The following is a 25967-nucleotide window of genomic DNA, read 5'->3' as shown; positions in this document are numbered from 1 at the left end:
TTTCCCACTTGATCCTGTCATCCAAACAAGCTCGCCACCTGTCCTTTTTGTCCTTAAGGTTTTATGACCCATTATACCAAGCAATGGTAGCCTATATGATGAATCCCAAGGAAGGCACAAAGCAATACTGGTTTTGAAGGACCCAGTGGTGGTTTCCCTCCATCTCTTCTCCCCTCTTACCTGAAGGAGCTTGTTCATCAGAGTCCTCCATTACCCCCCCTCTATGACTCCCTCCAGCCGCTCCTGCCCAGGCTTCACCTTAATCAGTTATTACTCCTTTACTTGCTCCTTAAAAAAAAAATTGAGCTAGCTTATAAAAATACACAGAGTAAAGGACAGAATAAATAACCAAGACAAGCAATGAAGACAATAGTTGCTAGTGCCAGCAATGAAGTGAATGAAAGGTTCGGAGCGGTGAAGAAAAGGAGAGCCAGGCTAAATTCCTCAAAGGAAGGGAAAATCTATTGCGCCCCGGGCGGACCTCACAGACCCAAGGTGGGGGCCCGTGAAGCCGCGCCCATTGGGAGGAGAGATGTCCCTTTAACAGGATGAGGAGAGGTCAGGCAGGAAAACTGGGTTGGCGGGGGAGTTGGGGAGGGACAGGTTTAGGCGGGGGAGTTGGGGAGGGACAGGTTTAGGCGGGGGAGTTGGGGAGGGACAGGTTTAGGCGGAACAGAGTTGTTTTGGGTGGAGCCGAGTTGGTTTTCTCCTGTTTATGGCTTCAGTTTGGGTTGGATGGTATCAGTGGTCCTGGTGTCAGGGCCATCTTGTCTTTATCTATGTGGGCTTCCTCATTCCTGGCCCCTGCATCCACCTTTCAGTGAACATATGGAAATGTCTCATATGTTGTTCAGTTACTATAAGAAGGTTGCAAATTTGTATCTAAGAGTCTTAGGAACCATAGAAAAGAAAAAAATAATCAGGAAGAGGAGCACATGGCAAGTCAAGAAAAAACTTGCTTTTCCGACCAGGATGGAGAAATCACAGCTCATACCTGCTGGGCATGTGGGCCAAGAACTGTGCTAAATGCTCTTCCGGTATTTTCTCATTGGATGCTGAAATCATGTAGGGTGGATACTGTTATGATACTATTTTATAGATAAGGAAACAGAATTTGAGGGTAAGCTGGTACTTTGTCTAAGATCAGTGAGTCAGTCAACTGTAGAAATGACACTCAAACCAAGGCTATCAGGCTCCACGTCTGAGTGCCAAACCAGGAAGCACAACCTGCAGGAGAGTGGGGGGCTATAGCGTGGTATTTCTGCAACAGATGCAATAGGAAATTTTGTAGGGTTGTATCTCCTCACCTCTTTCACTGTCATTCCTTAATGTAGTCACAAAAGCAGGAACCCAGGTGAAATTCAGAAAAAGCAATTCCTTGAACCAAAACAATTTGTCCATGGGTCCTTCGTTCTTTGAAGATCTTGTTATAGGGCAGGGTGAAGGGCACCCCAAGACGCCCAAACCTGCCTGCTCTAAAAGTATCAGCCATCTGCTGCATAAAGATGAACATATTCTAGTGATAAGACCTTCAATAGAAAACAACTTTAATACAATCAGTGTGTAATAAAAAGAAGAGGGAAAAAATGTAGTTAAAACAGTTTCTAATTAAACACCCAAAATTACTGATCCCCTCAGGGGTAAATGTCCAGCCAAACAGCATTGGCCCAAAGCAGGACTGCTGAGGCCCAAAAGCTTGCCACAAGTCTAAGGAACCTACTGGTGGGGACCCATATGAAAGGGGCAGAAAGAGTCAGGCAAATCTAGAAGGAAGAGAGCAAAATCAAAATCCAAGTCAAGATAAAGGCTGCCATCGTCAGCCTCCCCATGGATCTCTCACCCACATCTCTGTCTCTTTCAAGTGTCTCCTTCCATGGACCCCAAGTCTCTGGTACAAGCCCAAAGCTGAGAAGCAAGTGCAGCTCCTTCACATGTCTCTCAGTTCCATGTGCCTCCTCTAGGCCCTCTTCTTGATCTCCTCCCTCCTAAGTAACACCCTCCCTTGGGTGGGGCAGGGAACCTGGAATCTCCCCCTTTTCTATGGATATCACACTGTTAACAATCTCATTTACTTCTCTATAGATGTATAAATATTGCTAATTCTACCAAGAAATTGATCAACCCATACGTAGACATTCAAATTCATCCCAAACTCATACTAGCATAATTTATTTATACCTCAGGACAAACTTGAAGCTGATGACTTTGGTTTTCCTACCCCCTGGCTCTTACTGCTCTCCAAACACACAATGAAGGCCTGATTAAGAACATTTACATGACAAATTTACCTGCTCTGTTGTTCTTTTCTTTCAACCTGTTCTTTGTGAAATGCTTCAGGAACTGGACACTCCCTCACACCATTCAGGCAGCATTTCTCAAAATTCCAGGATCACAACCCACTCCAAGCTAAGGCAAACCACCAATGTTAGGCAAAAATTTTTGCAATAAATACTTCATATTCTCTTTACTTTTTACTGTGGAGAAATCAAACACATGGGAAAGTAGAATTATATAATGAACCTCTATGTACCCTATCACTCAGGTCCAATAATTACTGAATCCTAGCCAATCTTGTTTCAACACTACTCCCATTCACTTCCTCTCTCCCATATTCTCCTGAAGCAAATCCCAGATATAATATCATTCCTTCCATAAATATTTCAGTGTATGTCTCCACAAGATATGAAACTTTACTTTTAGCATTATGCCATTATAACTAAAAGTATGCATAAAAGTTTCTAAATATCATCAAATGTCAGATTTTTCAATTGTCTCAAAATGTTTGAAGTTGTTTTATTTGAATCAGGAATCAAATTAGGTTCACCCATTCCCACCAGATAGAACATTACTTTAAATAACAATGATCATTTCATGCATTTATTAGGAGACATTGAGTTTGATCTCTTCCCAAGATATCTGTCCCATGAGTCACATTTCTTTACTCCATGTTCCAGCAGTTTCTTTCCTTACCCTTTCTTTTTCCTAAGTGAAACACTCCCAACTCAGTTATAAGTCACTGGAAAGAACATCATGTGTGTGATATCTCTTTCCAATGGACATGGATTTAGAAATGAGAGATTCCCCATTAAAAACACATTTGGCTCCATTATTAAACACTTTTGAAATCTGGATGGATGTAGGCTTTAATTTGGAAGAGGGACACCAATGTGTCCCATTCATGCACACAGAATGCCCCCAGTTCTGGGAAGCATTTCTCTAACATTACAGGTAGCTTTAAACTATGCCCAATCATGGATTGCTCTCCTTCTTTTAAAGGGAAGACACTTATCAGATATTAGGAAAGAATCAAACTCCAGATTGAGCAGATTGGACTTCAGCTGGTCTTATGAAAACAATCTGATTTCTCAATTTTTTTTTTCTTTTAAGGGTCTGAGTAGGTCCTCTGGATCTTTTTTTAATTATTATTTTATTTTTAATTTTTTTAAGATTTATTTATTTATGCATACAAGAACCGGGGTACAGGCCAGAGGTGCTGGGAGTGAAAGAATTTACCAGAGACAGAGCGGGGAACAGAAAGGGGAAACTGACCAAAATACACTGCTGACGGGAGCAGCGGGTGAGTCAGGAGAGGTCTGCTGTGCCATGTGGGTTTCTCCCTGGCCGGGTATTGATCTTGTGCTGCAGTGGCTGCGGGTAGCTTCATAGGTTGTGTCTTGACCCCTTGAGCCAACAGGTAGGCCCAGATCCTCCGGATCTTACAGACCAGAATTACAATGATTTGGAAATGAATCACCAGAGGACATGTATGACAGATAAAGTTAGTTCTCATACAAAGTTGCTGAAAGGCCTTCCTAGGGCAGGGTGGAACTCAGAAGGGAGATTTCAGACTATCAGAAGGAGCATTTAGGAGACATTGAAAGCATGTAGGTAGGAGATAATGTGCTCTGAAGTCGAGGAAAATCTGAGTTAAATGAAAGAGGAAGGATAACGTGAAAGATGAAGAGGGGACCACGGACTATAGAATGAGGTGGATAGAGATGGGAGAGGGAGGAATCTACAGAGACATTTGTGTTTCCAACTCCAGTGCTGGAATGCTTTGTGAAAAGGAATCTCACACTCAAGTACACACACACAACCTTCCAAGCCGCCCCATGGCCCTGGGTGGAAGAGCCAGTTGATTTGTGAAGAAAACATACCCCGGGTGAAACAGTCTCCCTGGAGTTACAGCAAAAGGGTTCTCAACACTGGCTGCACATTATAATCCTCTGGGAAGCTTAAAAGCTACTATGCTCAGGCCCCAGTTGAATCAGAATCTCTGGGTAGTTTTGCATCAAGCCCCCCCCCCTCACTCTTAGCCCCTCCAAATACAGGTGATGCTAATGTGTAGCCAGGGCTGTGAACCACTGGGACGGGCAAGGACTGTGGGGCTTTTTCAGCACAAAATTACCCACTTATTCCACAGCCTGTAAGAGAACTCATTATTGGAACTATTCACAGGTTAAAGCTTAGTTTGGTTCAGCTCAGATCGCTGTTGCTTGGGGTGAAAGGACAGACCTGACCTTTAGAACTCCTAGTTCTCTGGGGAAAAGAGGCTGCGAGGACACCCTGAAAGGAAACCAGAAAAGAAAGAACAAGGGGTCTGTCACACGTCCCTCCCTTCTGCCTGTAGAAGGTGGTGCTTCTCACACTTGTGTGTGCTGGTCACACTCTGATGTTTGTCAAATGCAGATGCCTGGGCCCTATTCCCTGTGTAGTCAGGTCTAGAGTGAGGCCCTAGAATTTGCATTTTCACAGGCACCAGGTGATTCTGACAGAGTAGACACACACACACACACACACACACACACACACACACACACACCAGGAACCCTGAGCGGAGCAACGGCATGGTGGCTGGTTGCAGGGCAGAGACCTGCTCTTCTCCCAGGCCCAGGCACAAGGGGGTACCCAGCAGTCAGTGCTGGACAGGCTTCTGGGCACTACTAAATGCAGGGGGGGCTTCATGAAACAAAGTAGACATGCCCCAAGTTTTCTTGGTATAGGTGTAAGTGAAGCAGGAAAGGCCCTTGGCTCACTTACTCAGTTTCCATTAAAAGGGAAACTGGGGATGTTCCTAGGTTGGCTGCTAGCAGCAAGTGGAGGAGGGAGGATGGAACCCAAGGACAGCAGCCACTGTCCTTCTGAGAATTTCGAAGCTAGCAACGGGTTTCAAAGTGAGGTCCTAGAACAGTAACATCAGTATCATTTGTTAGAAATGCAAATTCTCGGGCCCCACCCCGAATCCAGTAGATCAGACTCTCTGGGGGTAGGGGGCCCTTCTGGTTTTACAGTGGGGCCTTATTCCAGAAGATTCTGGAAGTCGTTCTGGTTTGAGAAACCCTGCACCAAAGTCACCTCTCGTGATGACTGCTTCAGTCTCATTTTGGGGGGTGAGGGAGAAGCCTTACATCACTCTCACTCTCACCACTAGTTATTGGGGAGGTGCTGAATGACACAGGGAGAAAAGGAAGCCAAGTTCCGGGCAGCTGCCACCTGCCCAGCAGGCTGCTCTCCCAGATGACACTCAGCTTTGCTTGGCTTTTCTCTAAGCCTGGAAAGAGGCAGGAGGGGCTTTCCCTAAGAAAGAAAAGGTTTCTGGGCATCTAACCCAGTTCAGAACAGCTCTGACCCAGAAGGGTCTGATCCCCCTGTCCGCCTCAGAGATACGGGAATGTGGCTCAGAGCGGCCCTCCTCCTCCTGACACAGGAGTGCTTCCTTTTCTCATAGGCTGAGGAAGCAAGACCTTCCTGGAGCAGGTTTCCGTCAAAGCGCCAACATCCTGTACCAAGACAAAAGCCCTTCTTGGGAGGAGCGTCAATGTTTGTGGTCCGCACCTCCAGAAATGGGGTCAGCTCAGGAGGCTACGATGGAAGACCACAAACTGGGTGGCTTAAATGACAGGCATGCGCCAAGGTTCTGGAGGCTTATTTGGAGGCTGTGGCCCAGGGTGAGGACTGGCCAGGGAGATAGGGTGGGTTACCCAGCTCTTTCTTCTCCAGCCCCAGCTTTGGGCCTCCTCCAAGCCTTCTGATCAAAGAGAAAGACCGACATGCTCTAAAGGGGGAGTTACGGGGTTCAGGAATAATCCAGTCCCATTGTCAGGATTCACCGAAGAGTTTTTAAACATGTTAGAAGAGTTCAAAACTTCGAAGTCAAAGTTTGGGGACTTACTTGGGTTAAACTAAAAGCACAATTTTCTATTTTCTTGTCAAACATCTTTATTTGAGGCAACAACTGAAGTATAATTTAATTCAACAGGAAATATCACACTTGGAGGAAAAACACAGGGGAAAAAAACCCTCAAATGAAAGCCAAACCTTCTTTCCAAGGCACAGCGCTGACATTTCCAGATTGACAACAGAATGAGTTTGTTTCCATGAAACAAAATCATGAGTCCAAAGTCTGTCTTTGAAACAGTTTCCCACTTGCTCTCCGTTTTCCCCAGCTCAGGGAACGATGCTCGTGGCCTTTCTCAGGGCCAGGTAGCCAGTGACGACGTCGGATGGCAGCCTCCGAATGTAGGAAAACTCCTCAATGGTGCTGAAGCGCAGCTTGCTCTGGGGGTCAGTGTAATTGGCCTGCACGGGCAACAGGCAGAGAGGAAGACGGAGAGTTGATGGTGGTGGCGTTTTTTAAGATCAAGTTAAAAACTTTTTCTATTTTACTGAAGGTGAAATGGATCTTCATTATGTCTTATTGTCACCAAGAACACTAAATTGCTCACTTGAGCTATGACTCATTTATCTTCCCAGACTTGAGAAATACTTCAGGGTAAGGACAGGAAGAAGAATAACCACATCAGACATCAGGACTCTTATGCTTGGTGCCTCAAGAGCTAAAAGCAACAGCTCCAGAACTGAATCCATGATGACTGTTTCCCGTCCTCCACCCCCCAAGTTCCCACCTACTGCAATGTTCCAGATCTGTTCCCCAAGGCAGAGTAGCACCTGGAGGATGCCAGTCACCCGGTACACTCCTCCTGCCCCAAGTGCGCTCCTCTCCAGTGCTCTACCCACTCCCAGTGCTGCTTCCATGGCTCCCTGGGCAATTAGGCAGTGGGAACTGGCCATCCACACCCGCACCCCTGGAAGGGCCCACCATCCCCCAACTGCACCCACAGTCATCTTTGCCACTTGCAATTCTGAACATGCCATCTCTCAGCATGAAACCTCTCCATGGCGCTTCTCTGTCCTCAGGACAAAGGCTCAAGTCCTCAGCACGGCTCCTCACCCCTGCAAGGAGGCCGGACCTTCTTTCCCAGCAGTCTCTTAGTCACATGTCTCCATGCTCTGATTCCAGCTACCCCCACTCCAGGTTCCTCCCTCCCAGCATGCCCATTTGCCCTTTCCTTAGGTGGGGTCCCGACTCTCAGTAATCCTTGTTCATCCTTGAGGGTTCAGCCCCAAAGTCAGAATGTCAGGGCAGCCTTATCTGCCCCTTCAGAGGAGGTCAGGACGCCACCCTCGCCACCCTCGCCACCCTCGCCTTCATATCACCACATGTGTCTGTGTGGAATGCTTATCTCTGTTCCTTTTATGTTTGCTATCTGCATGCATCTTTGGCTAAGGTCTAGGCTGTGAGGCTCCATGAAACAGAAACCTGTTTATCCCTGTGCCCCGGTTCCCAGTGCAATGCAGACTGCACAGGGGTCCTCCGGTGTCCGTACAAGGAATGATGAACGAATGAATGAACAAACGGGTGATCTGAACCATCACAAAAAAGAGAATGTGTTTCCCACTGACCTATTAAAATTCTCTTTTGGTCCGTTTTCCCCCTGTGCAATGTAGAGAAAACAATCCATTTATTATATCCCTCAAGGCACATGGCTTCTACAGATTTTGAGGGTGAGTCATATTGAGCTCCTTTTAAAAACTATAAAAGATGCCATTTAGGTCTAGACAGATAATGTCCGATTATTGAAGTGTAGTTGTCTGCTCCAGTGCTGAGGATCTGTGTGGACCAGGACGCGGCAGGGCTATGATTTAATAAGGGAGGGGACGTCAGTGAGGCAGCAGCAAGCTGATGGCACTTAGTCATAGCTCCGTCTTCAACTCTGCCAGAGGGGACTCCCTAAGGAACTTAACTTCCACATGGAATTATCCCAAAAAATTAATTAAAGCTCTTAAAAACTTTGATCCTTGTGTCTAATCTTGATATTGCTTTTCTGTACCACATTTCGTTTAATGACAGTAATAAAACTGAAGGCTTAAATAGGAAAAGAGCAGCAAGTCCCTTTTGAGGGCTCCTGGCCGCGAGGCATGTAGATGAACTAACTGGGGGGAGAGGAGCGTGTCAGCACTGTCGTGAGCTCGGGTGCAGGCATGTGGATCTGGCTTTGATCAGCTGGCCTCTGTACATGACCCAGCCCCAGCCTGGCTCCAGGTCTGTGGCTGCCTCACTCCCACCAACAAACTGCTGAGCTAGCCCGCCCAAGTTCAGCCCTCGTTGCCAAGAAGGTTGCTGAATAAATAACGTGAAATACAGAGATACTGTGCCACCAACAAAAAGGTTACAAACAAAAACTCATACAGACCAGACCCGACCTAGTGTTCTGAACAGAAGAGAGGATGCAAGTGACCCAGAAGAGGTGAACAACTACAACTGCACTCACATGGCGTAACCTCTGGATTCCTCCCTGGAGCTGAATGAAACAAAGCTGCCTTCCCAAAGGCAGGCAGCAAAGAGCTTGAAGGCCTCCCTGCTGCAGGGTGACAGGCAGTTCAAGGCTCCCCGTTTCACCCAGAGCTGTCATGCTTTCCACAGCTCTGTTGCTAGGGCTAAATACAGGTGTGACCCTGCATGCCTTCCTGCCCTGCCCAAGCATGAGGGAGAAGTCACGTGGCTGTCTGGGAGCGGGTGGGTCAGTCTACACATGAGCTGGCTTCATTTTTAATTATGTAACTTTTACACTCTCTACCATCCCAAGGTCCTTTGACTTCCCCGGGGAAACCACAGTAGGTGGGCACCCTTTCAGACCTTGCTTCTATATACTCTTCTACACGCAAATACAGAAACAGTCCAGAGGAACTTACCTTGTGTTTTATGTGAGTGCCTGAGTGGTACTGTGTTGTTTATGCCGCTGTACCTTTTGGTCATAATACACCTAGGACATTTACCCATTTTGTTATGTACCACTGAGCTCACAGAACAGGGAGAAAGCTCCACTGCTTGACCTTTACGTTGCTTCCAATATTGTGCTACTTCAACCTCTCATAGGCATTTCTGCATAAAGCTCCCTGTACATACTATTTGTCCATTTCTCTAGGGCGCTGCCTAGAAGGCAAGTTTTTGTTTTTGTTTTTTTTTAACCTCAGCGGGTAGTGCTAAAGTCCTCCAAAGAAGCTGAACCAATGTACATTCCCACACTAAAAAAGCAATGTTTGAGGATATCCATTTCTCTGTGCTGATCACAATGGATATAATAATGTTCTGCACCATAAAGGATTAAAATAGAAGTCAATAATAAAAAGGGTATTTGAGGGGCCTCCCTGGTGGCGCAGGCCGTTGAGCACCGCACTGTGAAACTGTCCGCAGCCTCTGCAGCGCAGGTTCGATCCTGGCTGGCCGGCGAGGGTCCCACATGGCGCAGCAGACCTCTCCTGTCTCTCCCGCTGCTCCCCTCAGCAGTCTATTTTGGTCCTTCTGCCTGTTCTGTTCCCCGCTCTGTCTCTGGTGAATCCTCTCACTCTCCCACGCATCTGGCCTATACCCCGGTTCTTGTATAAAAATAAATAAATCTTTTAAAAAAATAAAAAAAGGTATTTTGAACATCCTAAATATGTATACGCAAATAGTACAGTTGAAAATAACCCATTGGTCTAAGAGGAAGTGTCTAGGGAAATGAACAAGAATAAAAGCAAAGCATATCAAAATTTCTGAAAGGCAGCTAAATCAACACTTAAAGAGAAATTTGAAGCATCAAATGCTTACATTAGAAGATATAAAATCAAGTAACCTAAGTTTCCACCTTATAAAATGAGAGAAATATGAGTAAGTTAAACACAAGCAAGCAAATGAAGAAAACAGTAAAGAGCAGAAAATAAATTTTGAAAGTTTAATTGACATGGAAAACAGGAAAACAAGAGAAAAATCAATGAAATCGAAAGTCGGTTCTTTGAAAGAATGAATAAAATTGATTGCTCTTTGAAAGAAAGAAGATATAAATTACTAATATTAGAAATTAAAGACAGGATATTACTACTGACCCATGGACAATAACAATAAGGAATACTACTAATAGCTCCATGCCCACAAGCTCAACAACTTCAAATTAAGTAAATCAATTCCTTGAAACACACAAATGAATAAAACTCAATCAAAAAGAAATAGATAATTTGATTAGTTCTATATTTCTTAAAGAAATTAACTGTGTACTTTTAAACTTTCCAAAAAAGAAAACACCAGGCAAAGACAGTATCACTGGAGAAATCCATCAAATATTTTAAGGAGGAAATATTACCCACTTCTATACAATCTCTTACATAAGAGGGGGACGGGACTACTTACCAACCCATCCTAAAAGGTCAGCATTACCTAAATGCCAAAACCAAAGATATTACAATAACCTTCATGAATATAGTTGCAAAATCTTCAATAAAATGTTAGTAAATCAAACCCAACAACATTTTTTAAAAAGGACAATTTAACATGACCAAGTAGGGTTCATGCCAGGAATGCAATGGCTAACTATGCAAAAAAAATAAAAAATAAAAAATAAATCACTGAATATAGTACACTATCTTAAATACTAAATAAGACAAATCATATGATCATCTCAATAAATACAGAAAAAGCATTTGGCAAGAATCAACATCCAACTATGAAGAGAGGGAATGTTTCTTAACCTGGCAAAGAGCATCTTTGCACCCAGCAAGTATATTTAATGATGAAAGTATGAGTCTTTACTTCCCAAGACCTACAACAAGGCAAAAATATCCATTCTCTTCAGCAATAAAAGGCACATAGATTGGAAAGGAAGAAATAAAACTAGTCATTATGATTGTCTACGTAGAAAATCCCAAGAAAACTACAAAACATCTTCTAGAATTAAAAAGTGACCTAGCAAGTTCACAATGCACATACTAAAATCAATCACATTTTTACATATTAACAATGAGTAACTGGAAAGTGAAATTTAATAAAGCAATACCAGTTATAAGAGTTGAGAAGTATTATGTTCATGGTTAGAACACTCAATAATGTTGAGAGTCTCAATTTCTTCCATATAATCACATATGCAATGCAAATGCAATCACTATCCCAGCAAGCATACTAATAACCTGGTTCTAAAATCTATTGAGAAAGACAAAAAAACACTCAAATAGTTAAAACACTTTTGGAAAATATAGAGTTACCTGATTTCAAGGCTTACTATTAAGCTACAATAATCAAGAGAATGTAGTACTGGCAAAAGGAAAATGATATGAATCAATGGTCCAAAACAGAGAGCTCAGCTTGGGACTAGCCAGAATTATATTATAAAAGTACACTCACACATTTCCCACCCAAAACACATTCTAGGAAGCATTCACTGCTAGTGAGATCTCATCATATTACTCAAGAGAGAGAGTTAGGGAGGCAGCAAATGGGAGGCAGCAGCCCAGGTGAAGAGGTGACTTAAAGTCATGAGTAAGAGAAAGTCTTCTGGGCAAGCTAACATTTCTTTCCTGAAATCTCCTCTGGGGAGATTTAGGAGGAGATACATGGATGCAAAAGAACCCAACACACGCGCGCGCACACACACACACACACACACACACACACACACACACACACACACTCCATTTTATAGGGCTTCTATTCTTTCTATTGATCTTTGGAGGAAAAGTTAAAACATGACCAGCTCAGCGAGCATAACTAACATTATTTTCAAAAACAAAAACTCAAATCTTTCCCAATGTTGGACACAGATGAGCTTTAAAAAGAGAAGTGCTCATTTACATAGTTCGGAGAAAAAGCCCATTTCCAAATTTCTTAGCGATGAAAAAGGATGAAGATGAGCCGAGAGTGTCTTTACAGGGCCCGCGCTTGTTGTCATTCTGAAAAGGACATGAGGGGCTCTGAGGTCCCTTAAGGTCAGTACTTGTTCAAGCCCCACTCGACCAAATATGCCAGCACTCTTCAAACTATTCCCCAGGAGCATTTTAGGGGTCACTGTGGTAGGCAATGGGGAAGAGAGGGGGCCGGGTCCAAAGGGGATCACAGTGGGGAGGAAGCTCGATGGCGCTGGAAGGGATCCTGCTCAGCAAAATAAGCCAGAAAGAAAAAGAAAATACCGGATGGTCTCACTCAGGGCAGGAATTTAGAAAACCTAAATAAGGGACCAGGAAAAAGACTAATTATAATAAAGTAAAAATCAAAATCTGGGGCTTCCCCGGTGGCGCAGAGGGTTGAGCACAGCGCTATGAAGCTGTCAACAGACTCTGCAGTGCGGATTCAATCCCAGCCAGCCAGGGAGATTCCCACATGGCGCAGCAGCCCTCTCCTGTCACGCCTGCTGCTCCCCTCAGCAGTGTCTTTGGTCCGTCTGCCTGTTCTGTTCCCTACTCTGTCTCTGGTGGATCCTCCCACCCCCTACGCCTCTGGCCTGTACCCCAATTCTTGTATGCATAAATAAAATAAATATTTAAAAAAACAAAAACAAAACAAACAAACAAAACCAAAACCAACAAGCAACTATAAACCAGAGACACACTGGGGAGGGGAGGGTTGGGGGGTGGATTAGGGTCAAAACAAGGGGGGGTGGGAATTGTACGGGGACTATAACCAAGATGAAAATGCATACATTGTGCAACAATGAAAAATGATGTAAAAAATGTATAAAATTAAAAAAATTTAAAAATAAATTGGAAAATCACTGTTTAACATAACACCTCTTTAGAGATGTTCACTTTTTAAAAAATATAATCATCTCTAAAATGCAGGAAAATTTTTTAACTTCATCAGTAAAGAGTTGATGTTATCTCCTGCAGTTAGCAAGCAAAGGAAGAGGAGTGCAACCCTGCGCTCCTGCTTTCTGGAGCAGCCCTCCCTGCAAGGAGACCTCATGGGTGCCCCAGGTTGCAGCCACACTATACACAGTGGTCGGGGCCTCCCTGATGGCCTAGGGGTTAAGTCCCAGTGCTACCACACCCACAGCTTGAGTTATGAGTTCGATCCTGGCCAGGGAGGTGACACACATGGCGCAGCAGACCTCTCCTGTCTCGCCCGCTGCTCCCCTCAGCAGTGTGTTTCAGTAAATCTGCCTGTTCCGCTCCCAACTGTGTCTCTGGTGAACCCTCTCAAACCTCCCCTCCCCCCCCCCCCCACACACACCTCTGGCTTACACCCCAGTTATTCTATGCAAAAAAAAATAAAATAAAATGACTATGGGAAAGTTTCGGCTCAAACCCATCACTTAGTCACAGCTTATGGGCTTCAGAGAGGGCCAGCATGGTAGATATGCAACACTGTCTAAAAGGACACGGCTGTGAAGTCTTCTTTTCAAGTCAATGTTATAAGACACAGAAATGTAATTACTCACAAGAAGACCTGAAACATCTGAATACTTCTTAGCTGGTTTAAAGGATGGAGGAGCATCGATACTAAAATCTGGAGAGAAAAAGAAAAAAGGTAACTAAAACATTCAGATTCCTTCCCTTTTGTCTTAAAATACTGTTTGCTAAAACTCCCAAATTTTTACTTTTGACTAAGTATTCACAGAACTCTCTGGGGGAAATAATGCAGTAGGTCACAGGCCAAGTGCAGGCCCCATCTCTGGCTCTGCCCTGTCCCCAAGGACCCTCTACTCCAAGAAGAACACCATCTTGGAACACAAGCCACTTTCACTGTCTCAGGTTACGTGGGCTGACAGGGATGAGATGCCAAACAATCCACTACTCGGATCTGAGCATCCAGACACTGGGACATCCACACCCAGGGACTTGACTAGCTGCTCTGTCGCCTATCTGAGTCACCCCCATAAAAGATGTGCAATGGACAGGAGACGAGGAGAAGTATGAATCTGCACTTCCTGGTAAAGTTGAACAGAACATACAACAGTGTTTTACACAGGTTTGGAAACAGTGCAGTATCAAGTATTTACGCTGGAAAATACTGTCTCAAAGGGTAAAAACAGAGTTGGCCTTCAAACTGGTTGCTAGCAACCCTCCTAAATTTTAGGCAACCTTGTTCTTGGAAACACAATTTAAGAGTAGACTTTTGAATAAGAAGCTTATCTAACAAAAAACACCATTATCATGGCAGGACTTATTTCTCCAGATTGAACTGTTAACAGTGACACTGAAAATCACACACCTGTAACACACACTAACAGATTAAACACAGATACACTGTGAGGAATATTCGCATAAAACTCTTATATTGATGCCACAATAAAATTGCCAAGCTAAAAAAATAGCCTCCTATTATAATGGAAACACAATAACGTAGATTTAGTTATAAGGAAGTTCCTAGTCTGAACATTATAAACACACAAACAGCTCACAGTTAGGATCGTTCAGTTGCCATGGCAATGCCCTTTCAGCAGCGAGAATTTGTTTCAGGTTCTTCCAGGTTCTATTCTTCTTGCCAGCTACTGCTCCACCGTGGCCAGAGTGCTGGAATTAAAAGCATGGATCAGAAGAAACAAGAATCACTGGAGACTGCTGTCCAGAATCTGACATTTATGCTTACTCATAACTGTAATATCCCCCTCATTCTGTCAACAATCATTTTGTACTCCTAAGACTTTTAAAAAATCTATTACTCCATATACTTTCATTTTACTTAGAAAAACACAAAGCTTTTGGATTGTCCAAACCCATTAGTTACTTGGTGATGGAGTAGAAATTAAAGGCTATTTCTTTAACATCACATCCCTTTATTGTGTCTACCTTTGTGGAGTTCACTCATGAACATCCCATTACTTTCAAATACATTTACTACAAAGTTATATTTTAGTTATTTGCCTTCTTCTTTGAAGGCATGACTTTGCTTGCAAAGTTGTGGCAGTGACATGCCTTCTGGAAATCTTGTGTTTTTATTTTTTTTGTTGTGTGATAAGGAAGCAATAAAATGGAAGACAATAGCAATATCCGTTGCAGGCAATGGTAATGCTGCATTTTCAAAACTAATGAAAAATAACTTTTTAATGGTGTAATCTCAATCACTGTAACTTATTCTCTCCTTTAAAAACAAAAGGAAGAGCAGCCTATTTCTACTTTAAGGCACAATAGCTTAGATTTACTTAAAGAAACTAAAAAGAAGCACTCTTCTTTTAGTTCCTTCAGTTCTCATCTAAAACTTATGTGGGTCAACAAAAAGGGAAGGGGAACAATCATGAAAATGATCCATTCTTAAAATGCTGTTTTTTTTTTAAAGATTTATTTTATTTATACAAAAGCCGGGTACAAGCCGGATGCGCGGGAGGGTGAGAGGCTTCACCAGAGACAGAGAGGGAAACAGAACAGGCAGACTGACGAAATACACTGCTGAGGGGAGCAGCAGGCAAGACAGGAGAGGTCTACTGCGCCATGTGGGTTGCTCCGAGGCCGGCGTGGATCAAACCAGCACTGCAGAGGCTGCGGACAGCTTCACAGTGCTGCGTTCAACCACCTGCACCACCAGGGAGGCCCTTAAAATGCTATCTTTTAACAAATTCCACAAGGGCGCTGAAATCCTTGGGAACTGGCACACTAAGAGATGAACAGCAAGGATTCTTCTCCTGTGCCCCTCCTCCCACAACAGCACATGGCAGAGAAGGTGGCAACTTGTATTGATGGAGAAGGATCACCAGTGCCACCTCGATGGCAGGCCAGCAAGGTCAGAGGCATGGTTGTTTGCTTTTTTATTTGTGTCAATAAAATACCTTAGATACTCACCACAAAGTTGGGGTCCTTAAATGGCAAAGGTTTAGCAGCTTTTTCCATAGGCCCAGTGCTAAAGTCAGAGGGTGCCACTTTATTCTCACTCATGCCTTCCATGCTGATACCCTTAAAACATAAGATAGTTCAAGGTCAGTTTCGTTTAGCTGAATTCCATAGCTCAGCTCTCAAAAAGACATGAGGAAATAACTACAAGATACTTGAAAGGGGACACTGCGCAGAGGAGTTCAGCAGGTGGCCTGCGCCAGAGGGCATGCCAGATTGGAAGCAGCATCTGCTGTGCAGAAGCTACAAGTCACATGCCAGCCCCCCGACACATGCTTCTCAGCTCCCCGGTGTGCCAAGCACAGCCATGGATTTCCTAGCCAAGCTGGCTCATGTAGTTCTTAAAACCACTCTAAGGAAAGAAACTAAAGAGCCACGGGTCACCTGGCTGCCAAGCAGGCCAATAGGTTTTAAAGCAAAAAGTCTTTCAAGGCAATAATCATAAAGTAAAAGCATGCCAAAAGAAGACATCACTTCTGATTTGTAATGCAATTTCCAGTCTTCCCAGGCAACAATAAACTTTTAAATTAACATACAATTTACATACAGTGAAATGCACAGACCTGAAGTGTGGGTTTCATGAGTTTTGCCAAATTTTTACACTTGTGTTGCTGTTATTCTTACTGAGACAGTGAGCATCTCCATCACTCCAGAAAGTTTCCTCACACTCCTTCCTAGTCAGTATCTTCCACCCACAGGGGGACCTCTGTTCTGATAGCTACATTACTTTTGCCTATTCTAGAACTTCAGCAGTGCAATCTGATAGCAGGTACTGTTGCGTTTGGCTTCTTTGGCTCAGCATAAAGTTCTGAGCTGCATGTTGTTGCTTGCATCAGTAGTGTGTTTTGCTGTATTTGCATACTGTCAGCAGAGTAGTGTTCCACTGTATTAACTGCAATTTGTTTTTCATTTTCCTGCTGAACATTTCAGTCATTTTCAGTCTTGAGCGACTACAGATAAAGCGGTTATGAACATTCTGTACAAGCCTTTGCGTGAACAAGTGTTTTCACTTCTCTTGGGTAAATACCTAAGAGTGGAATGGTTGGCCTTTAGAGTAAGTGTTATGTTTGATTTTATAAGAAACTCCTGAATCATTTTTCTAAATGGCTCTGTTTTTACACTCCCAGCAGTAAGTACTGCAGAGTTCTGGATGAGCATATGTATACACATCACCCTCACTACCCCATGCCCTGACATGGTGTTCATGATGGCAAAGGAGGAAAGTAGGGAAGACGGGGCCTATTCATTCTGCAGTAATAGTTCTTTAAGTTTGAGGTCTCTTCCCAAACACCTTCACTGACTCGCCTCTAGAGTCTCTCCTCATGGGTCTGAGACTCTTCTGTCTAGATTGCTCCTCCCCCACTTCAGCCTCCCCTGCTCAGTCTGTCCTAACTTTTCTGATCTCCAAGGCTAAGTTCAAATATCAACTCTAAGAACTAAGAAGCCTCCAATTTCTCTTTCTTTTCCTGTACCCACAGGTGAACTAGCCCTCCCTTCTGCCTTTTCCCTCATCAGCTTAAGGCTTCAGAACAGGGACACTGTAGAGTAAACCTCGCCCGCTTCCTTCTTCACAGCACTCAGTAACATAATTTTAAGTACAAGCTTGTCATCACCCCCTCCTTACAACTGGTCAGTGGTTCCCACTGCCCTGGGGATCAGGACCAGGTCCTGGCCTCCTCTCCAGCCTCACCTTTTGTTCTCCAGGCCTTCCCTTATTTTGTGCTTTTGGTGCAAATTCCACTGAGTCTTTTTCTGTATAGCACAGGTAGATTCCAATTTCTCCATTTTCACTTATGCTTTACTAAAATTATCTTTATTGGCTTAGTTCATGTCAATTTCAATTTTACAACAAAGATTAGATTTAGCATTTTGTAAATAACTTTTATTGGCCTTGTGATTTCTCCTTCACGGTCACAGTATTTCTGCCAGGCACATGTGTCCTGGGAGACCCACTCTGATGAGGAGGATTTGATTCTTCCATCACAGTTAATCAATAACCAGTGTCACCTGCTGCAGTTTAAGCCAGGTGTCATCATTATTTTGTGTTGACTATTTATAAGAGTAATACCTATTATAAATTGGATATATGACTGATAATTTGTATTTACGTCTCAGTCAATGATAAAACAGCAGCTTTGTGAAGCAGGCAAGGAGCAAGAGACCAGAAGGAGAGAGGAAAGTGGATAAGGGAAGGAGAGAGTCAGAGAGTGAGCATGCAGAAGGGTCACCACACCCAGCTCTACTGCGTGGCACAGTCTCCCTGCATCCAACCCAGTGCCTGGCACAGAGAAAGTAATATATCAATAAGAATGAATGGGCTTGCTTACCTACAGGAATAGGGTAGATAGGATGGGAAAATGGGACAGGAAAACTGAGGAGTAAGACTTCTCTGAATATATGTTTTTGCAGAATTTTGACTAACCATGTTAAAGTTTCATATACTAAAATAATAATAATAATAATAATAATAATAATAATAAATTAATAGTAACAACAACAGTATCAACAAGGATGGGGAGCAGATGGAGAAAATGAAATACAAACAAAAACAGATCAGCCTAACTGTATTTTGAATGAAATATAACCATATTGAAGGACAGTAAAATAGAAATAACTTGAGTGACTTTGAACATGGTATTTTAACAATATAACCTATGGTTAAAGGCAAAAAGAACCATAAGAAATTGGCAGGTTTGTTTTTCACAAGGGCACAGGTTAACATTTCTGAAACTGTTACATATGTATCCTAAGAAGGAAAAATAAGAAAAGAGGTAGGCTCTGGTAGTACATGGAAATCAGGTTATCAATATGACCTTGTGGTTTTTGACACACACACAGATAAACACAGTAGTAGATGCAGAGGTGAGAAGGGGGTATATATTTACACACCTGTATTTCCCACCTGTCTCCATTGACAGGACTAGAAATAGTGAACAATGGGCACACCCATGTTCAGATCCTGGTTTCTAAATATTATTTTCTAAGAACTATTACGACTTGAGGGCCTCCCCGGTGGTGCAGCGGTTGAGCGCTGGGTTGCGAAGCTGCCCGCAGCCTCTGCAGCGCCGGTTCGATCCCCGGCTGCTCCCCGGCCACCAGAGGAGGGTCCCACATGGAGCGCAGACCTCTCCTGCCGCCCGCTGCTCCCCTCAGCAGTGCACTTCGGTCCTTCTGCCTGCTCTGCTCCCCGCTCTGGCTCTGGTGAATTCTCTCACCCTCCCGCGCTTCTGACTGTACCCAGTGCTTGTATAAATAAATTAAAAAAATCTTTAAAAAAAAAAAAAAAAAGAACTATTACGACTTGAAGAAACGGATGATTCCAGGGTTGGGGCAAGAAAGTACAAGATGAGCACTGTGGTGCCCGAAAGTAAGAAACACTTGCATCAGTCTTCCAGGGTTGCCACAATAGAATGGCACCAACTGGGTGGCTCAAACAAGATAGAGGGATAGAGGGATCACACCCAGTGAACGTGCCAGGGGCTCCCCCGCACTTAGGAGGAAGCTGGAGCCATCAAGCACATAGAGAAAAGTGACAGTCACCTCCTTTTCCAAAGAGGTGGTGGTTCAGAAACCAGGAGAAAGCCAGGCCCACTGGCGGGAAGGCACACGAGATGTGCAGGTCTGAGGAAACTGCCAGTGTTGGAAGCAAGGTGCCACTCTCTTAAGGAATCTAAAAACAATCCAAAAGGGTGCACCACAGGCCTGTTCAGTGTGAAAAAGGCCAAAGGGTGTAGGCTGCCGGGAGGCAGGGTCTACAGGGTGGTGTAGATTAAGTGAGAGAAAAACAACCTTAAGAACAACCCAGTGAGCATCACGGTAAAAAAAAAAAAAAAAAAAAAAAAACCACAAACAAAACAAAACAAGACAACTAGGGACAGCTTAGGGGAAAGAGGCAGAACGCAAAAGAAGTTTCCTGGGGTCAGATACGCTCTAAGTTTCAACTTTGTTGTTTTGAGTTTTTCATAAAGAAAATGACTACTTATATAATGATGTTTCCATCTGGGAGAAAACAAACCCACAGAACTGCTAAGGAAGCGAAAGGGGATACTAAAGGAGAAGGAAAACCCACCCCAGGGCCTCCGTGGTGATGACAGAACCATCCACAGGACATGCCCAGCTCACAGGACCATCCTCAACAGTGGCGCTGATCTTTTTTTCCATGTCAGAAGTGTGAAAAGACTGCATCTCTCCCTTTCTGTTCATGCTTCTTCCCTGATCCCTAGTGAGCAGGCTCAAAGGTGATGTGTGCACAGTGAATTCCTGAGAAAGAATACAGGGCAATCTTTTGATGTGGGCTATTTGTTCCCAGGCCCCAAAGAGACATAAGAGAACATTTGGAGCATCATGAAATAACGCTAAGTGGAAAGCAGAATAAAAATGTTATACATGAAATACAATTATGAAAAACTATATCTACATGTAGGAAACATGACTTTAATTACTGGGGAAGGAAACTGCATAATTTTCATGTCCATTTAAAACATTTTTTTAAATAGGGTCTCCCTGGTGGCTCAGGGGTTAAAGTCTCAGCACTGTCAAGCTATTGCCAGCCATTGCCTGAGTTCGATTCCCAGCCAGAGAGCTGACCCACATGACAGAGCAGACCTGTCCTGTCTCACCCACTGCTCCCCTCAGCAGAGTATTTCAATAGCTCCACCTGTTCTGCTCCCCATTCTGTCTCTGGTGAATCATCTCACCCCCATGTACCTCTGGCCTACACCTCAGTTCTTGTATGCATAAATAAAAAAAATAATAAATATAAAAAATAAAACATTAAAAAAAACTTATAAAACTTTAATTATCATAATTTTTAAGTTGATTTTTTTTTAAATGAACAAATAAAATCAGCCCAGCATTCTTTGCCTGCCTCTAATTACAGGTGACTCCATCCTATCTGCACTCTGCATTGACATTCTGGAGAAACAACTGCTGGTATTCCACTTAATTAATGTTTTGTTAACTGCTTATTTACCATCAGAAATCAGTCTACTACATAAATTTCAGTCTATAGTGAATTAGGTTTCTCTGTAGTTTTTATCAATTTGAATAGGCACTTGGAATGTCTAAAATGCCCTATAATTGATGCAATAAAACTTCCCCCAAAAGCACTTCTTTGCAGTAAACAAAAATGAATATGGACTCTGGGAAGTCTATAGTTTGAATACTGACTCTACCACTTGCTAGCTGTGTGACTTGGGGAGACTTACTTAACCTCTCTATGCCCCTGCCTTTTTATCTGTAAAATGAGAATAACGATTCACATTGTTGTTTTAAGAATTAGGTAACACTCAGAAAGTGCTTGGAACAGTGCTTGGCATACAGCAAATGTTCAAAAACTATTTATTATTATTAATCATGATTTATTTTACTTCATCAGAATATCTGTTCTCCAAGTTAACAATAATCATTTTTAACAATAATCATTGTTAACAATAATCATTTTCAAAGTATCATAAACAGCAAATGAGTGATGATAATTTCCAGATTGTGACATAAACCAAACAACTCATTCCCCAATGATGAAACTGAACAATTTGAAACATGCACACAGCTCTAACCCTACAAAGCTGTTCCATCCAAACCCAACACCTTTCAAAGTCACAAGGCCCTCTGCCTCCCACCTCCCCTCTGCCTATGAGAGTTCTCATCATCCTCTGTGTCGCTACATTACACTAGCACACCAACACAAGAGAATACCTATAATCAGTTCAGATACATGGTTAGAAATTACCGTATCTTCCTAATTCTTTCATATACAAGATACGTAGAATTCTAACATGACCCTTAAAATTCTGGGCCTCTGTTATTCAAGCAAGCACTAATCCAGGTACTGCTGTGAAGGGGTTTTGGAGATGTAATTAAATCCCCAAATCAGCTCAAATTAGCTGACTTTAAACAAATGAGATTATTTAGGTGGGTCTACACTAATCACATAAGCCTTTTAGATCTGGGTTCACACTCGACATGAGAGTCCTCAGAAAGATTTGAAGCCTGAGAGCTTCTCCATAGCTGGCTTCAAAGATGGAAGAGGCCACGTGGCAAGGAATGCGAGTAGTGGCTAACTGATAGCAAAGACACAGGGACCTCAGTCCTACAGTGCAAATAACTGAAGTCTGCCAAAAACCTTGACTACGTCTGAGAAGAGAGTTTCGCCAGTCTCCAAACAAGAAGACATCACACAGCCAACACTGATTCAGCTTTGTGATACTTTAGGCAGAAAACCAAACCAGTGACGTCAAGCCAGGGCTTCTGACCTACAGAAACATGAACTAGTAAAAAGCTGTTATTTAAGTCACTAAATCTGTGGTAATTTGTTACAACAGCAATAGAAAACGCTTACAATAAATGTATGTCAATCTTCCTGGGAGGTTTTAGGATGACAGGAACAAGCTATAATCTTTGAAATGTCTTAAGCATAAGGCTAGAGCCATAAAAGCAACACAGTACAACAAATTCTTGCTGACTAAACTCAAATGAAACAGAACAGAAAGGCTGAGAAGGAGACACAGATAAAGGAAGATCCATGAAGATTCCAGGCAGCACTGCATTAATGCCTGCATATGCTGTGGACCAGGGAGCCAGAACGGAAGGCTATGTCAGAGCAGCAAAGCAATGCAAGACTCCTCTCTGGAGTGAGAAGCAGTTTTTTCATTACTCACAGGACGCTGAGGGTGTGAGTAGGGTAACTGGTTATATATCTTATTACTTAAATCCCAGTTGGGAAGGAGAGCAAAGAAAAGAATTCACTATTCCAAGAATGACCTACTCTTTCCAGCCTAAGGGTTTGCTGAGGCTGCTGCAGGGGGTACTTAGGCAGCTCTTGTCCTTAGACCTCTAAAGCCAACAGAGATGTGATTTCCAACACACTGAGTTACTGGGAATTACCTGCATCCTGGAGGCACTTGGTCACCCTTTGAAGTTTGCTGTGGTGGGAGGTGATTAAGCTATCTTTAAGGTCAAAACAATCATTTGTCCCAATATGTACTGACTATATTCCTGGCACTTGGCACAGCTGGATACCAAAATGTTATCTACAAACAGTTGGATACTAAGCACAGTGTGGAAGAAAGCAATCACAATGCAAATAAGCGTTAAAGAAAGAATTCCAATCAAGAGTATTTAAAGAACTCCTACACAGATTGTTAAAAATAATGATAACCTAATTAGAAAAAGTCAGGTTCTTCACCAAAGATAGTGGAATAGTTCATCTCCATGTGAAAATGTGACTGATACCATTAGTAATCAGAAAAACAAAATTAAAACAATGAGATATCACTACACGCCCATTGGAATGGCTAAAATTGAAGACTGGCAGTGCCAAGTGTCGCTGAAGATGAACAGTGTAGGGTTAGTAAAGTATCAGTCTTTCTACCCTCCCACCATTAGGACTGATGATGGAACCCTGTGGTCCTGAATGCATGCCAGATGGCGGGCACCTGGAGTGGTGTGTGGCCATGTGTAGGCCGGCACACCTGGGCTAAGAGACTGGGCTTATAAAGGCAGCATCAGGGGGACACCAGCAGAGCGAAAGACACGGGAAGGAGAAAAAGCAGAGAAGCAGAGGCCCCGAGAGAACGCTGGAGAACCCAGATAGAGTGAAACTGGCCGGGGCTGGGAGGCCTGCCAGCATCTCAGGCCCCTAGCACCCCTGCCTGCAATGTACCTGGTTATCTGAATAAAAGCCTGAAAAAGCCACCGCGGGCTCCAGGACTCTCTCCTCCTTTACCCCTGGCTGCTCCGGTCATAGAGAACCTGCTCCGTGCCCTTCCTGCCGCTACAAACAGTAACTGCAATTCCCATACTTTGCTGATGAAACTACATAATAGTGCAACTAATTTGGGAAGTAGCCTCCAACGGTTTTTAACTTAACTGTTTTAATACTCTGCTGGAATCGCCGGGCCTGGATTGTCCAGATGCTGTGAAGTCTGCACAAGGTGCTGTGCTCAGGGCTGTCCGACCATGGAGCTCATGTATTTCCTGTAACGCCACCAAGTAAGACCAAACCCACTGAGGGTCAAAAAAGCACTTTTCTGGGGGAAGAGGGAACCCATCCGTATCAATATATCTTTGTATTCCCTCCGTGTACTTTTTTTTTTTTAAGATTTTTTTATGCATACAAGAGCTGTGATACAGGCCTGAGATGCAGGGGGTGAGAGCATTCACCAGAAACAGAGTGCGGAGCTGAGCAGCAGATTGACCTAAATACACTGCTGAGGGGAGCAGCTGGCGAGACAGGAGAGGTCTGCGGCGCCATGTGGGTTTCTCTCTGGCCAGCCGGCCCCGGGGATCGAACTCCTGCTGCAGAGGCTGCGGCTTGCTTCATAGTGCGGTGCTTAACCCCTTGCGCCACCAGGGAGGCCCTCCTCCGTGTATTTATTAGGGTGCTCCGCACCTAAGGCACTCTAAACTCTGGAGGAAGGTCGAAGGTGTAATATGCTAACTTCTACTTAACTGAAACTCACAGGCGTCTTGAGCTTGCTCTAAACGCAACTTGGAAGGGAAGGGGCAATCCTTCCACTAAGTCAGTAATAACCGTCCATCTCTCCGCTCCTCTCCAGGACAACGCAACGCAGGTGTTTCTTTTTTTTTTTTTTTTTTTTAAGATTTTTTTTTTTTTTTAATAGAGGCATGTTTTTTTTTTATTTATTTGTTTGTTTGTTTGTTTTGTCCATACATGCACTGGGTACAGTCAGAAGCGCGGGAGGGTGAGAGAATCCACCAGAGCCAGAGCGGGGAGCAGAGCAGGCAGAAGGACCGAAGTACACTGCTGAAGGGAGCAGCGGGCGGCAGGAGAGGTCTGCGCGCCATGTGGGACCCTCCTCCGGTGGCCGGGGAGCAGCCGGGGATTGAACCGGCGCCGCAGAGGCCGCGGGCAGCTTCTCAACCCAGCGCTCAACCGCTGCGCCACCGGGGAGGCCCAACGCAGGTGTTTCTTCAACCAAATCCCACGTGTCCAAATTACAGGTGAAAACTCAGTGGCATCCTAAGCCAGCAGCCCGGGGCGGGGCGGGGCGGGGGGGGGGCGCGCATGCGCTCTCGCTCCCAGCAGCACGGCCTCGCGCACGCGCACCCGTCCCACCCAGGAAGCTCCTGCGCATGCGCAGGCTCGGCGAGTGCCCCGTACCTGTGCAAAGCCAGAGGCGGACACTTTTTTCTTCTTAGCGGCGCTGTAGCCTCCGGAACTGCTGCCGTTGTGGGACGGGCTGGCCGGCCTCTTCTTACTGTTCCGAGCTATCCCCGGAGTGGAAGCGGTGGCCACAATTGGAATTTGGGCCGCCATTCCTACCCTCAGTCGTTTTCCCCTCCCCCCGGCCCCACTTCTTTCCCGGTGCTGGCCTTGAACTTCCGGCGCGCCGTTACTTCCGTCTTGATGCGCGAAAACCCGGCCTGGACTTCAGCTCGAAAACCGGGTCTCAAAGTAGTGCCTGAATCTCTCGGCCGCATATAAAACGCGGAGCCCGGAACAGTCTATTCTGATGGGACAGGAAAGGTGTCAGCAAGTGGTTCCTATACTCTGGGGGCTCAAACTTGGCAAGAATCCCCTCCTGGTGCAACAGGGTGGTCCCCAGGAAAGGGGGAGGTTCCCTGCCCCACCCAAGGGAGGGTGGAGCTGACTCTCCCTGTCCTATAACACTGGGAGAATAGAACTTCTTGCCATCTTTTTTTAATAACTAGGACTTAAAAACTCAGATCACTTTTGATGTCTGAAACAGTAAAGATAGCATCATTCCGGATGTACTAGACAGACTGCCAACCTTCTAGCTTTCATGGTCTGTGCAGTCTCCTGTGGAATAAGTCTGTCTCAGCAGTGCCTAAATGAACTGTAAGTGTAAAATGGTTCTTAACCTTTCAGGGGAATCACTGACCCCTTTGAGCCTGTGATCTCTCCTCCCCATCACTAAATGCCTAGCCTGTTAAAAAAAAAAAAAAAGAAATAGGCTTAAATGAAATAATTTATGGCAAGCCGCACTAAAATTTAACACCTAAACTAATTGTAGTTTCAGCCTTTCCCAAAAGTAGAATTTTAAACCAATAAATCTGGAATTTCATGGCCAGCA

At 44.2% G+C, this 25967-nt stretch overlaps 1 protein-coding gene across 1 annotated transcript; it reads right to left on the bottom strand.

Annotated features, from left to right (window-relative positions):
• Nucleotides 1-6177: 6177 nt before the first annotated feature.
• INO80C (INO80 complex subunit C) lies at nucleotides 6178-25282 on the bottom strand. Its single transcript, XM_037508653.2, has 5 exons — nucleotides 25034-25282; nucleotides 15862-15972; nucleotides 14487-14598; nucleotides 13524-13591; nucleotides 6178-6579 (listed from the first exon to the last, which is right to left on the bottom strand). The coding sequence occupies exons 1-5, from the start codon at nucleotides 25187-25189 to the stop codon at nucleotides 6448-6450; spliced, it is 579 nt and encodes a 192-aa protein (XP_037364550.1). The 5' UTR covers nucleotides 25190-25282; the 3' UTR covers nucleotides 6178-6447.
• Nucleotides 25283-25967: the final 685 nt, after the last annotated feature.

Source organism: Talpa occidentalis, unplaced genomic scaffold, assembly GCF_014898055.3.
Source record: "Talpa occidentalis isolate TD23 unplaced genomic scaffold, MPIMG_talOcc4v2.1 talOcc4.13, whole genome shotgun sequence".
NCBI lineage: Eukaryota > Metazoa > Chordata > Mammalia > Eulipotyphla > Talpidae > Talpa > Talpa occidentalis.
Note: the sequence above shows the minus strand (reverse complement) of the source record. Positions and strands in the feature narration are given on the sequence as shown.

Excerpts from the sequence above, each read along its gene's own strand:
- INO80C (XM_037508653.2), bottom strand. The coding sequence starts at position 25,189 with ATGGCGGCCCAAATTCCAATTGTGGCCACCGCTTCCACTCCGGGGATA. Across the intron at positions 13,592-14,486 it reads GCAACTGAACGATCCTAACT|ATTTTAGTATCGATGCTCCT; the intron begins GTGAGCTGTTTG and ends TTTTCTCTCCAG. Across the intron at positions 6,580-13,523 it reads CAGATGTTTCAGGTCTTCTT|GCCAATTACACTGACCCCCA; the intron begins GTGAGTAATTAC and ends TTGCCCGTGCAG.